General features: G+C 62.2%; 1 protein-coding gene across 1 annotated transcript in view; it reads right to left on the bottom strand.

Annotated features, from left to right (window-relative positions):
* Positions 1 to 6,953: 6,953 nt before the first annotated feature.
* The window catches only part of ASB10 (ankyrin repeat and SOCS box containing 10), a 28,519-nt gene continuing 20,262 nt past the window's right edge, over positions 6,954 to 15,210 (bottom strand). Inside the window, exons 3-5 of the mRNA XM_077809549.1 lie at positions 9,555 to 10,059; positions 7,465 to 7,578; positions 6,954 to 7,139 (exon numbers count right to left, since the gene is read on the bottom strand). Of these exons, the coding sequence (XP_077665675.1) occupies positions 6,954 to 7,139; positions 7,465 to 7,578; positions 9,555 to 10,059 (805 nt within the window). The remainder of the gene's footprint in view (positions 7,140 to 7,464; positions 7,579 to 9,554; positions 10,060 to 15,210) is intronic.

The following is a 15,210-nucleotide window of genomic DNA, read 5'->3' on the forward strand; positions in this document are numbered from 1 at the left end:
GGAGGGGTTCATGTGCCAGCAGGAGGCAGAAAAGTGGCAATACAGAGTCCCTACTCCAAATCCGGACCTCGTGTATGGGAAAGGGGTTCTCACAGCCATCTGCAGCACAGCAGACTCAATGAGGTGTGAAGTGGCCCATTCATCTCAGTGAGATGTTCTCAAATGAATGAGAACACCCCATGAAGATGGGCACTGCCTGAAAGAATCGCTCTCAGAGATGCAAACTGCTCCAATTCACTCCATGTGTGTTCTCATCCTTTCTGCAGTGTCCCAGCTCTGGGGGGCCTGTGTCAAGCCCTGAGCATGCCTGTCTTCAGCTCCTAACCCCACCGCAGCAATGTGCACCTGTGTTATACACTGACTGTGCTCATTCTTGGTTCCCCATCCCAGACTCAACGCTGTAGGGCTATGTTGTGAAGGGGGACAGAAATGGGGGGTATGAATGCGAAGCAGTTTGGAGGCAGAGCTGAAGCCTCCCCCCACATTCCCCACTGCATAGCTCTGACACCCCTCCCTTGCTTTCCCCCCTCCACCTTGTCACAGCATGAAGGGGAGTCAGAGCCCTGCACCCCCACTTCCTGCGATTCACCGTGACTCTCAGCCAGCCAGTAGAACAGAAGGTTTATTAGAGACGACAGGAACACAGTTCAAACCAGATCTTGCAGGCATGAACAGGACCCCTTAGTCAGGCCCTTCTGGGGGGCAGGGAGATTAGATCCCAGTCTTGGGGCTCCCTCCTCTTCCCCAGCCAACTCCCCAAAACTGGAAACCCCTCCAGCCATCTCACCCAGCCTCCCTCCAGCTCCTCCTCCAGCCTTTGTCCAGTTTCCCAGGCAGAAGGTGTCACTTCACCCCAACCCCCCTCCTGGCTCAGGTTAGAGGCTCAGGTATCGTCCCTCAAGGGAAGTCTCCCATCCCCAGTGAAACTCCCCTGCAACATCCCCAGGTCAAATCCGCCCCACTCCCTGCTGTGTCACACACCCACTGCACTGCTCTGATCTCTCCGTTCCTCCTAGAAGCAGCAGCCAGAGGTAGGGGGAACTTGGAGCCCTTGTTCCACTGCCGGGGACAGCACGGGGCAGGTGGTGAAGGTGAGCCCCTTAGTGCCCTCCCTTGGCCTGATGGAGCAACTGTGGAGGAGGAGTAACGGTGGAGGAGGGAGGCTATTAGTAGGGGAGTAAGGGTCCAGGGCACAGATGGCTTGGCTTCCCTTCCCCTCCCATGTCACTGGAGGGGAAGGTGTCAACACTTTGGAGCTCCCAGACAGCAAAGGTCCCTTTGAGGATGAGCCCTTATTAATTGAGGGATCGTAGAAAAACTTTTTTTTTTTTTTTGGAAACCCAGTTAGTCAAAGCTGAAGGCATGAACTGGGTTTCAAAAGCATAATGTATGATAGTGCCTTGCACAAACAAGGGTGGTTGGATGCAGGTGAGCTGGCCCTGCCTCAGCCCCAAGGGTGAAGATTGCAAAAGGCCAGAATCCCACACCCTGCAACTTCCCAACTTCTCCACACTCCCTAGCTCTGCAACAAAATCATTTTATGCATCTGAAGCTTTGAGTAGCTCATGTCAGTGAGACTGTGTATCAGGGAAAAGAACAAGGAGTACTTGTGGCACCTTTAAGACTAACAAATTTATTTGAGCATAAGCTTTTGTGGGCTAAAGCTCACTTCATCAGATGCATGTAGTAGAAAATACAGTAGGTAGATATGTGTGTGTGTGTATATATATATATACACACACACACACATACACACAGAGAACATGAACAATTGGGGGTTGCCATACCAACTCTAATGAGAGTAATCGATTTAGGTGGGCTGTTATCAGCAGGAGAAAGAAAACTTTTGTAGTGATAATCAGGATAGCCGATTTCAAACAGTTGACAAGAAGGTGTGAGTAACAGTAGGGGGAAAATTAGCAAGGGGAAATAGTTTTTAGTTAGTCTAATGACTCATCCACTCCCAGTCTTTATTCAAGCCTAATTTAATGGTGTCCAGTTTGCAAATTAATTCCAGTTCTGCAGTTTCTCATTGGAGTCTGTTTTCCCTGGACAAAATGACCCAGCCATTTGCTTTCCTTTGGTCACTTATTGTTCAAGAAACATGTGAAGATTATGCGTCACATTTAAGTTTTTCTAACTACCTAGTAGCATCTTTCATCTTCCCTGTGACTAGTTAATGCTAATTTCCCTGCCACTAATTCAGTGGTTCCCAAACTTTAACCACCAGTGAACCCCTTTCACTAAAATGTCAAGTCTTGCAAACCCTCTCCTAAAAATGAATATTTCCAGGGATTTTCTTCTTTACCTGAGTATAAATTATAAAAGCAGCGATCTTGGAAATATAAAATTTGTTTTTATGCCATGCTTATTACACACTATTTATTATTATTATTATTTATCATTACAGTATTTTTATTACATTATGAAAACAGAAACACTCTTCGAAGATTTCACTTTCATAGCTTGTATCACTTTGAATAAGCCTGAACAAGATAAGGCTGCTAGGTTTCATCCAGGAGTATCAGATGTGAAACCGCATGAAGGGATTTAAGAAGCCAACTCAAAGAGTTCCTCCTACACAAGCATCCAGGTCTTGAGCAGTCTAGACAAACAAACAAAGCTTAAACTTGTTCTTCGTAATAATTTAAAAAACAATACTAACTGCCTATTTAATTTTAGAAACAGCAAAAAATATCTACCTCCCTTTCTATTTCTTATAAGGAGTCTTGAAGTTTAAATCTCCTCAGTGTGATAGAAAGAAAAGGAGTACTTGTGGCACCTTAGAGACTAACGAATTTATTTGAGCATGAGCTTTCGTGAGCCACAGCTCACTTCATCAGATGCATACCGTGGAAACTGCAGCAGACTCTATATATACACAGAGAATATGAAACAATACCTCCTCCCACCCCACTGTCCTGCTGGTAATAGCTATTAGATAAGCTATTACCAGCAGGACAGTGGGGTGGGAGGAGGTATTGTTTCATATTCTCTGTGTATATATAGAGTCTGCTGCAGTTTCCACGGTATGCATCTGATGAAGTGAGCTGTGGCTCACGAAAGCTCATGCTCAAATAAATTCGTTAGTCTCTAAGGTGCCACAAGTACTCCTTTTCTTTCTGCGAATACAGACTAACACGGCTGTTACTCTGAAACCTGTCAGTGTGATAGATATGTTTGCTTTGATCTGCTTAGCTCTTGGAAGTCCAGGGGCTCTGGGGTACTGGCCCTATACTGCCTGGGGTCCCTAGGACAATTCTGTCCACCATTAGGGAATTTTTTTTCCCCGAGAACCCCCTTGTAGTAGAGTGGACACCCGCTCAGGCCCAGGGGGGTTTAAGATAGCCTTGGGAGAGGGTTGGGGCAGGGGAAGAGCTGGGCTGATTGGCAGAGCAGCTACAGCTGGGGGCCACGCCCCAAACAGACCCAGCGGGCCTTATAAAAGCCAATGAAGCCAAGAGCAAATGAGTACTCTCTCCCCCCCCTGGAGACTGACTGACCTGGCTGCAGAGACCTGAATAGAGGACCCAGTTTGGAGTAGAGCTGGGGAAAGCCCCAGGCTGCAGGCCTGGGAAGGCCTATTAGGTATAGGGGTTGCAGGGGCAGCCTTATTGGGATCCAGGAAGAGGCAGCAGGTCTAAAACCAACCTTGCCAGCAATGAGTGGCTCACGCTGCAGTCTGCCCCAGGGCACGGGGGCTAGCTGGTGACTAGCAGGAGCCTCTGACTGAGGTGTGGGGGGGGTTCCCCTGGGAGGGGGAGTCCCAGAACTGGGGGGTACTGCTAGGGGGCAGTATGCAGTGAAAGGGGCACTGGGGTCCTGGGAGGGACATGGGAACCAGCAGCAAGGCAAGACACCAGCCTGAAAAAGGCGCTCCGGAGGCTGGAATGTTAATTCCCTGAGATGACCAGCAGGAGGCGCTGCTATGAGTCTGCATCCGGTTACACCCCTGTAACATTTTGCAAACCCCCAGGGGTTCATGAACCCCAGTTTGGGAACCCCTGGACTAATTCTAAGGTAAAAACAGAGTCTGCTTGGGCAGCCATAGCACGTCTCCTTCAGCCACACTGATCCTCTGCCAGCCAAGCCTATGGCTGCCAGGAGATGCCCGTGTCTCACGAGACGTGTGCATTTCACTCTTTGGTGTGTCATTAGCTCAAGCTGACAAGAAGCAACAAAGGTTAGCTCCAGTAACTTTCCCAGTACTGCATCCCCAGGGGGCAAAAGGTGCCCGGCACTAGCAGATATAAATCCCAAGGGCTGAGATCAGTTATGGGAGGATCAGAATGACCATTTGAGCCCTAGACAAACGATCTTATAAGAACCAGATGATTTTGGGGGATTGTATCTCAGGAGCTCTGTGCTCAAATGACCCCAAATCTGGATCACTAATCCCACTCTGCATCCCCATGAGGCACAAAAAAAGTCACGCCTATCCAAGTTAGCAGATGGATTTTGGAGCATTTGGAATACTTATTCAGCAAGCAAGTCCTAGACACCTGTAGCAGAACTGTCAGGGTGCTATAATTAATCTTGGCTCAGAGAACATAGACATGCGATCCTGCTGCATGCCTCTTGCAGCTGCACAAGCCAAGGTTGAGCCAGGCACCTCCCGGAGCAGACGGCGACAGGAGTGAGCGACTGGGCTCCCAGCTGCACAACACAAAGTGCCACACGTCCAGCGTAACCAAGAACTGAAGAGCTTTTTGAGCAGAAACACCCCTCCCCAGCAAAACATCCCCAGGTCCTTCCTGGATTAAATTAACATCACTTCTCTGGCACCAGCCAGGCTTCACCAAGGGCCACTTCTAGGGGTGGCAGGTTTGTAGAAATTTTGGTGGTGCCCAGAACCTGCCCCTGTCCAAACTCCGCCCCCCAAACTCCACCCCTTAGCTGCACAAGGCTCTGGGGGGGACTTTGGGTGGTGGAGGAGGTCTGGGGTACAGGCTCTGGGAGGGAGTTTGGGGATGGGAGGGGGTGCAGGGGTGAGGCTGCAGATGAGGGGTTTGGGGTATGGGAGGGGCTCAGGGCTCTGTCTGGGGCTGGGAATGAGGGGTTTGGGGTGTGGGAGGGGCTCAGGGTGAAAATAGGAGTGGGGGGGTGAGCGCTCTGTCTGGGGCTGGGGGGCTTGGGGGTTAGAGAGACTCAGGGCTAAGGCAGAGGGTTAGGGTGCAGGGGGATGAGGGCTCTGGCTAGGACAGGGAATAAGGTGTTGGAGGGGCTCAGGGCTAGGGTTGAGGGTGTGGTGGGGGGGTGTGGGCTCTGGGGTGGGGCAGGGCAGGGGATGGGTTTGGGGTGCAGACAAGCTGCTCTATGACAGGAGCCAGAGAGGACTCCCCCAACCCTTTCCCTGCCGGCTGCAGTGAGCTCTGGGGGAGAAGCCCCCCCTCCCCCCCCAGCAGCAAACTCACTCCCACCATTGTCACTGCATGTGCTCCTATGGCCCCTCTCAGGTCCAGGAATCTCCCTCGCCTCCCCCGTGGTGGGTGCTGGGGGGTGCTGGGTGCACCTCCTCCCCTCCTGCTGCCCCTCACTGGGGGTGAGGGATGGGGCTGCCCCTTGCCCAGCATGGGGCAGGAGCAGTGACTGCATGCGGGGGGGGCCCTGTGCTGGTGGAGGGTCCCGCCAGAAAAGGGAAGGGTCTGAGGGGGAAGGGCAGGCTCAGTCAGTCTGCCCTGGCAGTGGAGGGGGGGGCACCAGGACCCTGCAGCTGCAAGGAGGCTGCAGGGGAGGCGCACCGAGGTCGCGGGCAGCAAGTGGGGGCCAGGGGACGCTCAGGGGAGGCGGAGGGGGGTGGCAGGTGGGGCCGGAGGGGATACCAGGCCCCAAATATGTGTGGAGCTGGGCCCCTGGGCTCTGAATATTGCTGGTGCCAAGGCACTGCGTGGAGACAGAACTCGTGCCCCTGGCCACTGTGTCCGGCTGGCTCTGCCAGGACGGGAGGGCCACAGCTGCCTGCAGAAGCAGCTCCATCAGCCACTGTGTCGTTTGGGCCAAACCTTGGTCTACAAAGGCCTTGGTCCCATCTGATGCGGTGCTGGGAGGAGCTGGTGGCAAGTGGCCCCTTCACGCCAGGCAGCAGAGGGGAAGGGAACATGGTTCGTCATGAAGAACAGGAAACTCGGGCAGCTGTGAATTCATCAGGCTGAACTCCAAGCTGGCTCTGCCACACCTCAGTGCTAAGAACAACCCAGAAAAGCTTCCAAGGGAGCGCGAGGCCGCAGCCAGAGGCTGTTTCTGCATTGCCCAACCTCCCTCTGCACCCGCAATCGCCCTGTCCATCTGCCCCCTCCCCCAATCGCACCCCATCCATTGCGCCCGTCCAGCCCTGTCATTTTGCTCCGGGTACTCGAGGATTTGTAGGGGAGAAGCATTTCATGTAGTTCCTACCCAGGGGCAGTGTTCCCAGACCTTCGAGACAGAGCTCAGCCCTGCAAAGAGGGGGCAGATTGCTCATTAACCTTTGGGCTCTTGGCCCTTGCCTGCCGCCATGGCCCCAGCACCCCTCTGTGACTGCACCAGCACCATGTGTTCTGCGGCTGCAGAGCCAGCATGAGGCAGGTCAGACGGCAGCCCCCCGTACAACAAGGAAGGACACATGCCAACCAGGGCATACAAAGACCAGGATTTATTCCAAAATCTCCATAATACACAGCAGGGCCAGCGAAAGGCAGGGACCCACCACAGGCTAGCTATAGAGCTTGCTGGCATGGGATGGGTTGGTGCGGGCAGAGGGTGTCTCAGCTGGGAGTACAAAGGGCAGACCTGGCATAGGCCAGGCTGGCATAGGCGGGAATGGCGGGTATGGGGTGGAATGGGCACAGAAGGGCTGGCTTTGGCTAGTGTGAGTGGGGAGGCAAAGCTGACCTGGGCTGTTGCAGGCAGGGCACAAAAATTCAAAGCAGATAAAGAAAAGGATTTAGAGTTGGCTCAATCCAGGCTCCAGGCCCCTAGTAGAGAACGTCCTCAAAGCTGAGCAGCAGGAACTGGTGCAGGGAAGAAGGCAGATGGAGCTTGGGCAAGACCTGCAACAGCCGGCCCTCGAGGTAGCTCCTGAGTGCACAGCGGGCCAGGTGCTGCAGGGAGCGGGGCCTCTGCCCCAGAGAGAAGAGTGACTCGTAGAAATCTGGGTGCTTCTGTCAGGAGAGAAGAGAGAGGTCAGCATGGGCCTTGTTTCCTCATGACAGCAGGCCGGTGCCCATACCCCATGTCATGTGACAATGGCAACAAATCATGGGCAGACAGTTTCCGCCAACACTGAACAAGGAGCTCTATTCGCACAGAGGTCACAGCCTTATCCCTACTGCCCTTCGGTTTCTGTCTGTCCCTGTTTCACTTCAGGGCTTCTGCCCAGCACTTTCCCTGCCCCCTCAAAGCTTCAGAGGGTGCTTCTGGGACCTGCCTGGCCAGCCAGGCACTGTGGGGTGGAGCCCCGGGTCCCCGAAGGCTCTTGGTCCTTACCTGCACGATCTCAGCGGGGACAGCCTCTGCCCACTCGTCAGTGACCCGCACGCGGTCATAGCTGTTGATCAGCACCTCGATGGTGCGCGGCGAGGAGCAGCAGTAGTGCAGAACCTGCAGCAGGGAGGGGATGGGAGGAGGCTGGTCTTGTGCACCACACTCTGCCGTCGGGGACCTGACTTGGATTCCCTGCTCTGCTACTGCCTCCCTGTGACCCTGGGCAAGTCCTGTAACCTGTGTCTTTTCCCAGTCTGGGAGGGGCCATGCCCACATGTTGCACATGGTGGGGTGGGGTGGGATGGGCCATGTCTGAGGGTTGCAGGCCTGCAGGTTGTTATGGCAGCAGGAGGGCTCCCCATCCCCTGACGCACACTCCCCATGGCCCAGGCCATCAGTAGCTGTCAGAGCCTATTCCAGCTGCAAGAGTGAGCCTCATTATCTGGTGTTAATAGGAGATTAATTAGTGTTAATTGTTGATTTTCCTGTATTTTCCCAAAGGGGAGAGCAATCTGCAGATCTCCAGGCTGGGTAATTATTGCACTGCTCGGGAATTAAGGAAGATGGTTAACCCTTTGCTTGCTGGTGTCTTGCACAGAGGATGCAGTAGGAGCTGGGGACAATGCCCCACGGAAGGAGAGCACCTCCTAAGGCCAGTGCCAGAGAGACAGGCCAACTTCACCAAGGCAGGACAGCACCTCGTGGGGCCTGGAGATTAATGGAGCTTGGGGGGAGGGCTGTGTGCTCAGCACACAGGGAAGGCAAGAGACCCCTACAGGGAAATATCACTCCACGTGGATCCCCCCTCAATACAACTCCCTCTGCAGCTCCCCCAGACCATGCCTACCCCCAAGTCACCCCTGTTCTTCCCCCACGTCAATCTCTGTAGGTCTGGGCATGCCGCAATCCCTGCCCCAAGCCCTGCCATGCTGCCTCCTTCCTGCTCTGCCTAACCCCTATCACAGCCAGGCAGTGTGGCAGGGGAGGGGGCAGGTCATGGGCAGTTCAGGGTGCACCATGGGAGCTCCTGGTAGGACACTGCTTGCCAGGCAGCTGATACGTTCTGCATCCACTGCAGCACCTGTCCTAGCTGATCTCAGGTGCACATTGCACTGACCCAGCTTGGCTGTCACAGGGTCTAGCTCATGGTGCCACACTCCCCGGCAGACAGCTTCCCTGCTGCCCCTCCAGCCCAGCTCTCTCTGGGATGAGCCCCAGGCCCTGCCGGAACCAGGCACTGTGAAAGCCTGCACGCTCCCTGCAGAGGGGGCAGAGCCAGGAAGTTGCATGTGGCCAGCACCTGGACATGCTGCCTGCAGCCGGCCTCTCCTCACACCTAGCTCCCCTGCCACCCTTGCGGGACAAAGCCCTCAGGGTGGAGGCTGCTACCTTCAGGGCCATTTGCTAGGAAGGGAGCCCCAGCTGGTGCAACCAGGGGCTGAATGTGATACACCTGCCACCTTGTCCTGCCCTCCATGGCCTTGGTCTAAGAGCACAGGTTCTTCAGAGCATGGCTGGCCTTTCCCATGCACCCTCTGTGCCCCACCTCACCTAAAAGCCTAGGCCCACACAGCCCACACCCACTCCTGAAGAATGAATGGCCGGACTGACTGCACCAGGACTAAACAACTCGAGCTAGGGGACGATGGCCCACAGCCAGAGAGCATCTCCTAAGGCTAGTGCCAGAGAAACAGGATTACTTTCTCTTTCCCAGCCAAGTCCCCACTGCTCACAACTCCAGGGCTGGGAGCTCACAGCCCCTCTCCCCGCCCCCCAGACCCTAGTAACCTCAGCAGGGGGCAGCGGTGTCCTACCCCCGTATATACCTAAATGTGGCCATTAAAGGGACACAGCTGGGCCCCTTAATCAGCAGCCCAGCCAGGGAAAGGAACCCAAATGCTGGCACCTGGGGTTGGGGGATCCCAACTGCTGGGCAGCAAGAGGGAACTCAAGCCCCTGAGCCAGCAGGGAACGAGACCTCGACGAGGGGAAGGGGTTCCGCCTGCAGGTGAGGGAAGGCCTCCTGGGAGCCCCCGATCACACACCCCTCCCACGCAGCACCCATCCTGCTGCTGTCCCAGGCAGCTCCACACCTTGATGAGGGCCCCGGGCCAGATGCGTATGGAGCCATGGTTGAGCAGCGCCCGCACCACGAGCTCCGGTCGGTGCCCCAGCTTGTAGGCCGCCACCTGCAGGATGTTATGCATGGCTGTGTTGCCGCTGTAGCTCATGATGTTGACATTGGCACCATGGGCCAGGAGCAGCTCCACCACAGGGGCGCTGGCGTTCTTGCAGGCCTGGTGCAGGGGGCGCTGCTGGTCCCGGTCCGCAGCATCGACGTCGGCACCGCTCTGCACCAGCTGCTGGCAGACATGATAGTAGCGCTCCATGTCCTGGGGTGGGTGTGCCTGGGCGCAGGCGGCATTCAGGGGGGTCTGCCCCTCCTCGTTCTTGGCCTCCAGCCCCGCTCCATGGCGCAGGAACAGCTGGACGTGCTCTTCCAGGCCGTGCCGTGCTGCCACGTGCAGCACTGTGTCCTCTTCCTCCTCCGTCTGGCTGTTCACACTGGCACCATACTGCAGCAGCAGCTTCGCACACCTGACAGCACGGGACACCTCAGCCACGAGTTTCCCCTCCTCTGCCCAACACCTACCCACTATCCCCCCAACTACCCACTGCCCCCTAGCCCCAATCTGCTCTCCCATCCACCTACCACCTGCCCGCTACCCCCCATCCCCCGCCATCCACATCCACCCGCCGCCTGCCTGCTAGCCCCACCCAGTCCCCCACCCCCCGCCGCCTGCCTGCTAGCCCCCGCACTCCCCACCCGCCGTCCCCCACCCACCCGCCACCTGCCTGCTAGCCCCACCCGCCGTCCCCTATCCACCCGCCGCCTGCCTGCTAGCCCCCGCACTCCCCACCCGCCGTCTCCATCCACCCGCCGCCTGCCTGCTAGCCCCACCCGCTGTCCCCCACCCACCCGCCACCTGCCTGCTAGCCCCCACCCGCCGTCCCCATCCACCCGCCGCCTGCCTGCTAGCCCCCACCCGCCGTCCCCATCCACCCGCCGCCTGCCTGCTAGCCCCCACCTGCCGTCCCCCACCCACCCGCCACCTGCCTGCTAGCCCCCACCCGCCGTCCCCATCCACCCGCCGCCTGCCTGCTAGCCCCACCCGCCGTCCCCATCCACCTGCCGCCTGCCTGCTAGCCCCCACCCGCCGTCCCCATCCACCCGCCGCCTGCCTGCTAGCCCCCGCACTCCCCACCCGCCGTCCCCCATCCATCCGCCACCTGCCTGCTAGCCCCACCCGCCGTCCCCTATCCACCCGCCGCCTCCCTGCTAGCCCCCGCACTCCCCACCCGCCGTCTCCATCCACCCGCCGCCTACCTGCTAGCCCCACCCGCTGTCCCCCACCCACCCGCCACCTGCCTGCTAGCCCCCACCCGCCGTCCCCATCCACCCGCCGCCTGCCTGCTAGCCCCCGCACTCCCCACCCGCCGTCCCCCATCCATCCGCCACCTGCCTGCTAGCCCCACCCGCCGTCCCCTATCCACCCGCCGCCTGCCTGCTAGCCCCCGCACTCCCCACCCGCCGTCCCCTATGCACCCGCCGCCTGCCTGCTAGCCCCCACCCTCCGTCCCCATCCACCCGCCGCCTGCCTGCTAGCCCCCGCACTCCCCACCCTCCGTCCCCCACCCACCCGCCACCTGCCTGCTAGCCCCACCCGCCGTCCCCTATCCACCCGCCGCCTGCCTGCTAGCCCCACCCGCTGTCCCCCACCCACCCGCCGCCTGCCTGCTAGCCCCCACCCGCCGTCCCCATCCACCCGCCGCCTGCCTGCTAGCCCCCAACCGCCATCCCCATCCACCCGCCGCCTGCCTGCCAGCCCCACCCGCCGTCCCCCACCCACCCGCCACCTGCCTGCTAGCCCCACCCGCCGTCCCCCATCCACCCGCCGCCTGCCTGCTAGCCCCCACCCGCCGTCCCCCACCCACCCGCCGCCTGCCAGCTAGCCCCCACCCGCCGTCCCCCACCAACCCGCCGCCTGCCTGCTAGCCCCCACCCGCCGTCCCCCACCCACCCGCCGCCTGCCTGCTAGCCCCACCCCCCGTCCCCATCCACCCGCCGCCTGCCTGCTAGCCCCACCCCCCGTCCCCATCCACCCGCCGCCTGCCTGCTAGCCCCCGTACTCCCCACCCGCCGTCCCCTATCCACCGGCTGCCTGCCTGCTAGCCCCCACCCGCCGTCCCCCATCCACCCGCCGCCTGCCTGCTAGCCCCCACCCGCCGTCCCCCATCCACCCACCGCCTGCCTGCTAGCCCCCACCCACCGTCCCCTATCCACCGGCTGCCTGCCTGCTAGCCCCCACCCGCCGTCCCCTATCCACCCGCCGCCTGCCGGCTAGCCCCTGCACTCCCCACCCGCCGTCCCCTATCCACCCGCCGTCCCCCACCCACCCGCCGCCTGCCTGCTAGCCCCACCCGCCGTCCCCTATCCACCCGCCACCTGCCTGCTAGCTCCCACCCACCGGCCCCTATCCACCCGCCGTCCCCCACCCACCTGCCGCCTGCCTGCTAGCCCCACCCGCCGTCCCCTATCCACCTGCCGCCTGCCTGCTAGCCCCCACCCGCTGTCCCCCACCCACCCGCCACCTGCCTGCTAGCCCCCACCCGCCGTCCCCATCCACCCGCCGCCTGCCTGCTAGCCCCCACCCGCCGTCCCCATCCACCCGCCGCCTGCCTGCTAGCCCCCACCCGCCGTCCCCCACCCACCCGCCACCTGCCTGCTAGCCCCCGCACTCCCCACCCGCCGTCCCCTATCCACCCGCCATCCCCCATCCACCCGCCGCCTGCCTGCTACCCCACCTGCCGTCCCCCACCCACCGGCCCATATCCACCCGCCGTCCCCCATCCACCCGACGCCTGCCTGCTAGCCCCCGCACTCCCCACCCGCCGTCCCCTATCCACCCGCCATCCCCCATCCACCCGCCGCCTGCCTGCTACCCCACCTGCCGTCCCCCACCCACCTGCCGCCTGCCTCCTAGCCCCACCTGCCGTCCCCTATCCACCTGCCGCCTGCCTGCTAGCCCCCACCCGCCGTCCCCCATCCACCTGCCGCCTGCCTGCTAGCCCCACCCGCTGTCCCCCACCCACCCGCCACCTGCCTGCTAGCCCCCACCCGCCGTCCCCATCCACCCGCCGCCTGCCTGCTAGCCCCCATCGGCCATCCCCATCCACCCGCCACCTGCCTGCTAGCCCCCACCCGCCGTCCCCCATCCACCCACCGCCTGCCTGCTAGCCCCCACCCGCCATCCCCCATCCACCCACCGCCTGCCTGCTAGCCCCCACCCGCCGTCCCCCATCCACCCACCGCCTGCCTGCTAGCCCCCAACCGCCGTCTGCTATCCACTCGCTGCCTACCTGCTAGCCCCCACCCGCCGTCCCCTATCCACCTGCCGCTTGCCTGCTAGCCCCCGCACTCCCCACCCGCTGTCCCCTATCCACCCGCCGCCTGCCTGCTAGCCCCACCCACCATCCCCCATCCACCCGCCGCCAGCCTGCTAGCCCCCACCCGCCATCCCCCACCCACCCGCCACCTGCCTCCTTGCCCCCACACTCCCCACCCGCCGTCCCCAACCCACCCGCCACCTGCCTGCTAGCCCCGCCCACCGTCTCCTATCCACCCGCTGCCTACCTGCTAGCCCCGACCCGCCGTCCCCTATCCACCCACCGCCTGCCTGCTAGCCCCCGCACTCCCCACCCGCCGTCCCCCATCCACCCGCCACCTGCCTGCTAGCCCCACCCGCCGTCCCCCATCCACCCGCCGTCTGCCTGCTAGCCCCCACCCGCCGTCCCCCATCCACCCACCGCCTGCCTGCTAGCCCCCAACCGCCGTCTCCTATCCACTCGCTGCCTACCTGCTAGCCCCCACCCGCCGTCCCCTATCCACCTACCGCTTGCCTGCTAGCCCCCGCACTCCCCACCCGCCGTCCCCCATCCACCCGCCACCTGCCTGCTAGCCCCACCCTCCGTCCCCCACCCACCCGCCGCCTGCCTGCTAGCCCCACCCGCCGTCCCCCATCCACCCGCCGCCTGCCTGCTAGCCCCCACCTGCCGTCCCCCATCCACCCGCCGCCTGCCTGCTAGCCCCCACCCGCCGTCCCCCATCCACCCACCGCCTGCCTGCTAGCCCCCACCCGCCGTCCCCCATCCACCCACCGCCTGCCTGCTAGCCCCCACCCGCCGTCTCCTATCCACTCGCTGCCTACCTGCTAGCCCCCACCCGCCGTCCCCTATCCACCTGCCACCTGCCTGCTAGCCCCCGCACTCCCCACCCGCTGTCCCCTATCCACCCGCCGCCTGCCTGCTAGCCCCACCCGCTGTCCCCCACCCACCCGCCGCCAGCCTGCTAGCCCCCGCACTCCCCACCCGCCGTCCCCCACCCACCCGCCGCCTGCCTGCTAGCCCCACCCGCCGTCCCCCACCCACCCGCCGCCTGCCTGCTAGCCCCACCCGCCGTCCCCCACCCACCCGCTGCCTGCCTGCTAGCCCCACCCGCCGTCCCCCACCCACCCGCCGCCTGCCTGCTAGCCCCACCCGCCGTCCCCCACCCACCCGCCGCCTGCCTGCTAGCCCCCGCATTCCCCACCCGCCGTCCCCCACCCACCCGCCACCTGCCTGCTAGCCCCACCCGCCGTCCCCTATCCACCCGCCGCCTGTCTGCTTGCCCCCACCCCCCGTCCCCATCCACCCGCCGCCTGCCTGCTAGCCCCCGTACTCCCCACCCGCCGTCCCCTATCCACCAGCTGCCTGCCTGCTAGCCCCCACCCGCCGTCCCCCATCCAATCGCCGCCTGCTGCTAGCCCCCACCTGCCGTCCCCCATCCACCCGCCGCCTGCCTGCTAGCCCCCACCCGCCGTCCCCCATCCACCCACCGCCTGCCTGCTAGCCCCCACCCGCCGTCCCCTATCCACTGGCTGCCTGCCTGCTAGCCCCCACCCACCGTCCCCTATCCACCCGCCGCCTGCCTGCTAGCCCCTGCACTCCCCATCCGCCGTCCCCTATCCACCCGCCGTCCCCCACCCACCCGCCGCCTGCCTGCTAGCCCCACCCGCCGTCCCCTATCCACCCGCCACCTGCCTGCTAGCTCCCACCCACCGGCCCCTATCCACCCGCCGTCCCCCACCCACCTGCCGCCTGCCTGCTAGCCCCACCCGCCGTCCCCTATCCACCTGCCGCCTGCCTGCTAGCCCCCGCACTCCCCACCCGCCGTCCCCCATCCACCCGCCACCTGCCTGCTAGCCCCACCCGCCGTCCCCCATCCACCCGCCGTCTGCCTGCTAGCCCCACCCGCCGTCCCCCATCCACCCGCGGTCTGCCTGCTAGCCCCACCCGCCGTCCCCCATCCACCCACCGCCTGCCTGCTAGCCCCCACCCGCCGTCCCCCATCCACCTGCCGCCTGCCTGCTAGCCCCCACCCGCCGTCCCCCATCCACCTACCGCCTGCCTGCTAGCCCCACCCGCTGTCCCCCATCCACCCGCCACCTGCCTGCTAGCCCCACCCGCCGTCCCCCATCCACCGGCCGCCTACCTGCTAGCCCCCACCCGCCGTCCCCCACCCACCCGCCACCTGCCTGCTAGCCCCACCCACCGGCCCCTATCCACCCGCCGCCTGCCTGCTAGCCCCCACCCGCCGTCCACCATCCACCTGCCGCCTGCCTGCTAGCCCCCACCCGCCGTCCCCATCCA

Source organism: Eretmochelys imbricata, chromosome 2, assembly GCF_965152235.1.
Source record: "Eretmochelys imbricata isolate rEreImb1 chromosome 2, rEreImb1.hap1, whole genome shotgun sequence".
In the NCBI taxonomy this organism is placed as follows: Eukaryota; Metazoa; Chordata; order Testudines; family Cheloniidae; genus Eretmochelys; species Eretmochelys imbricata.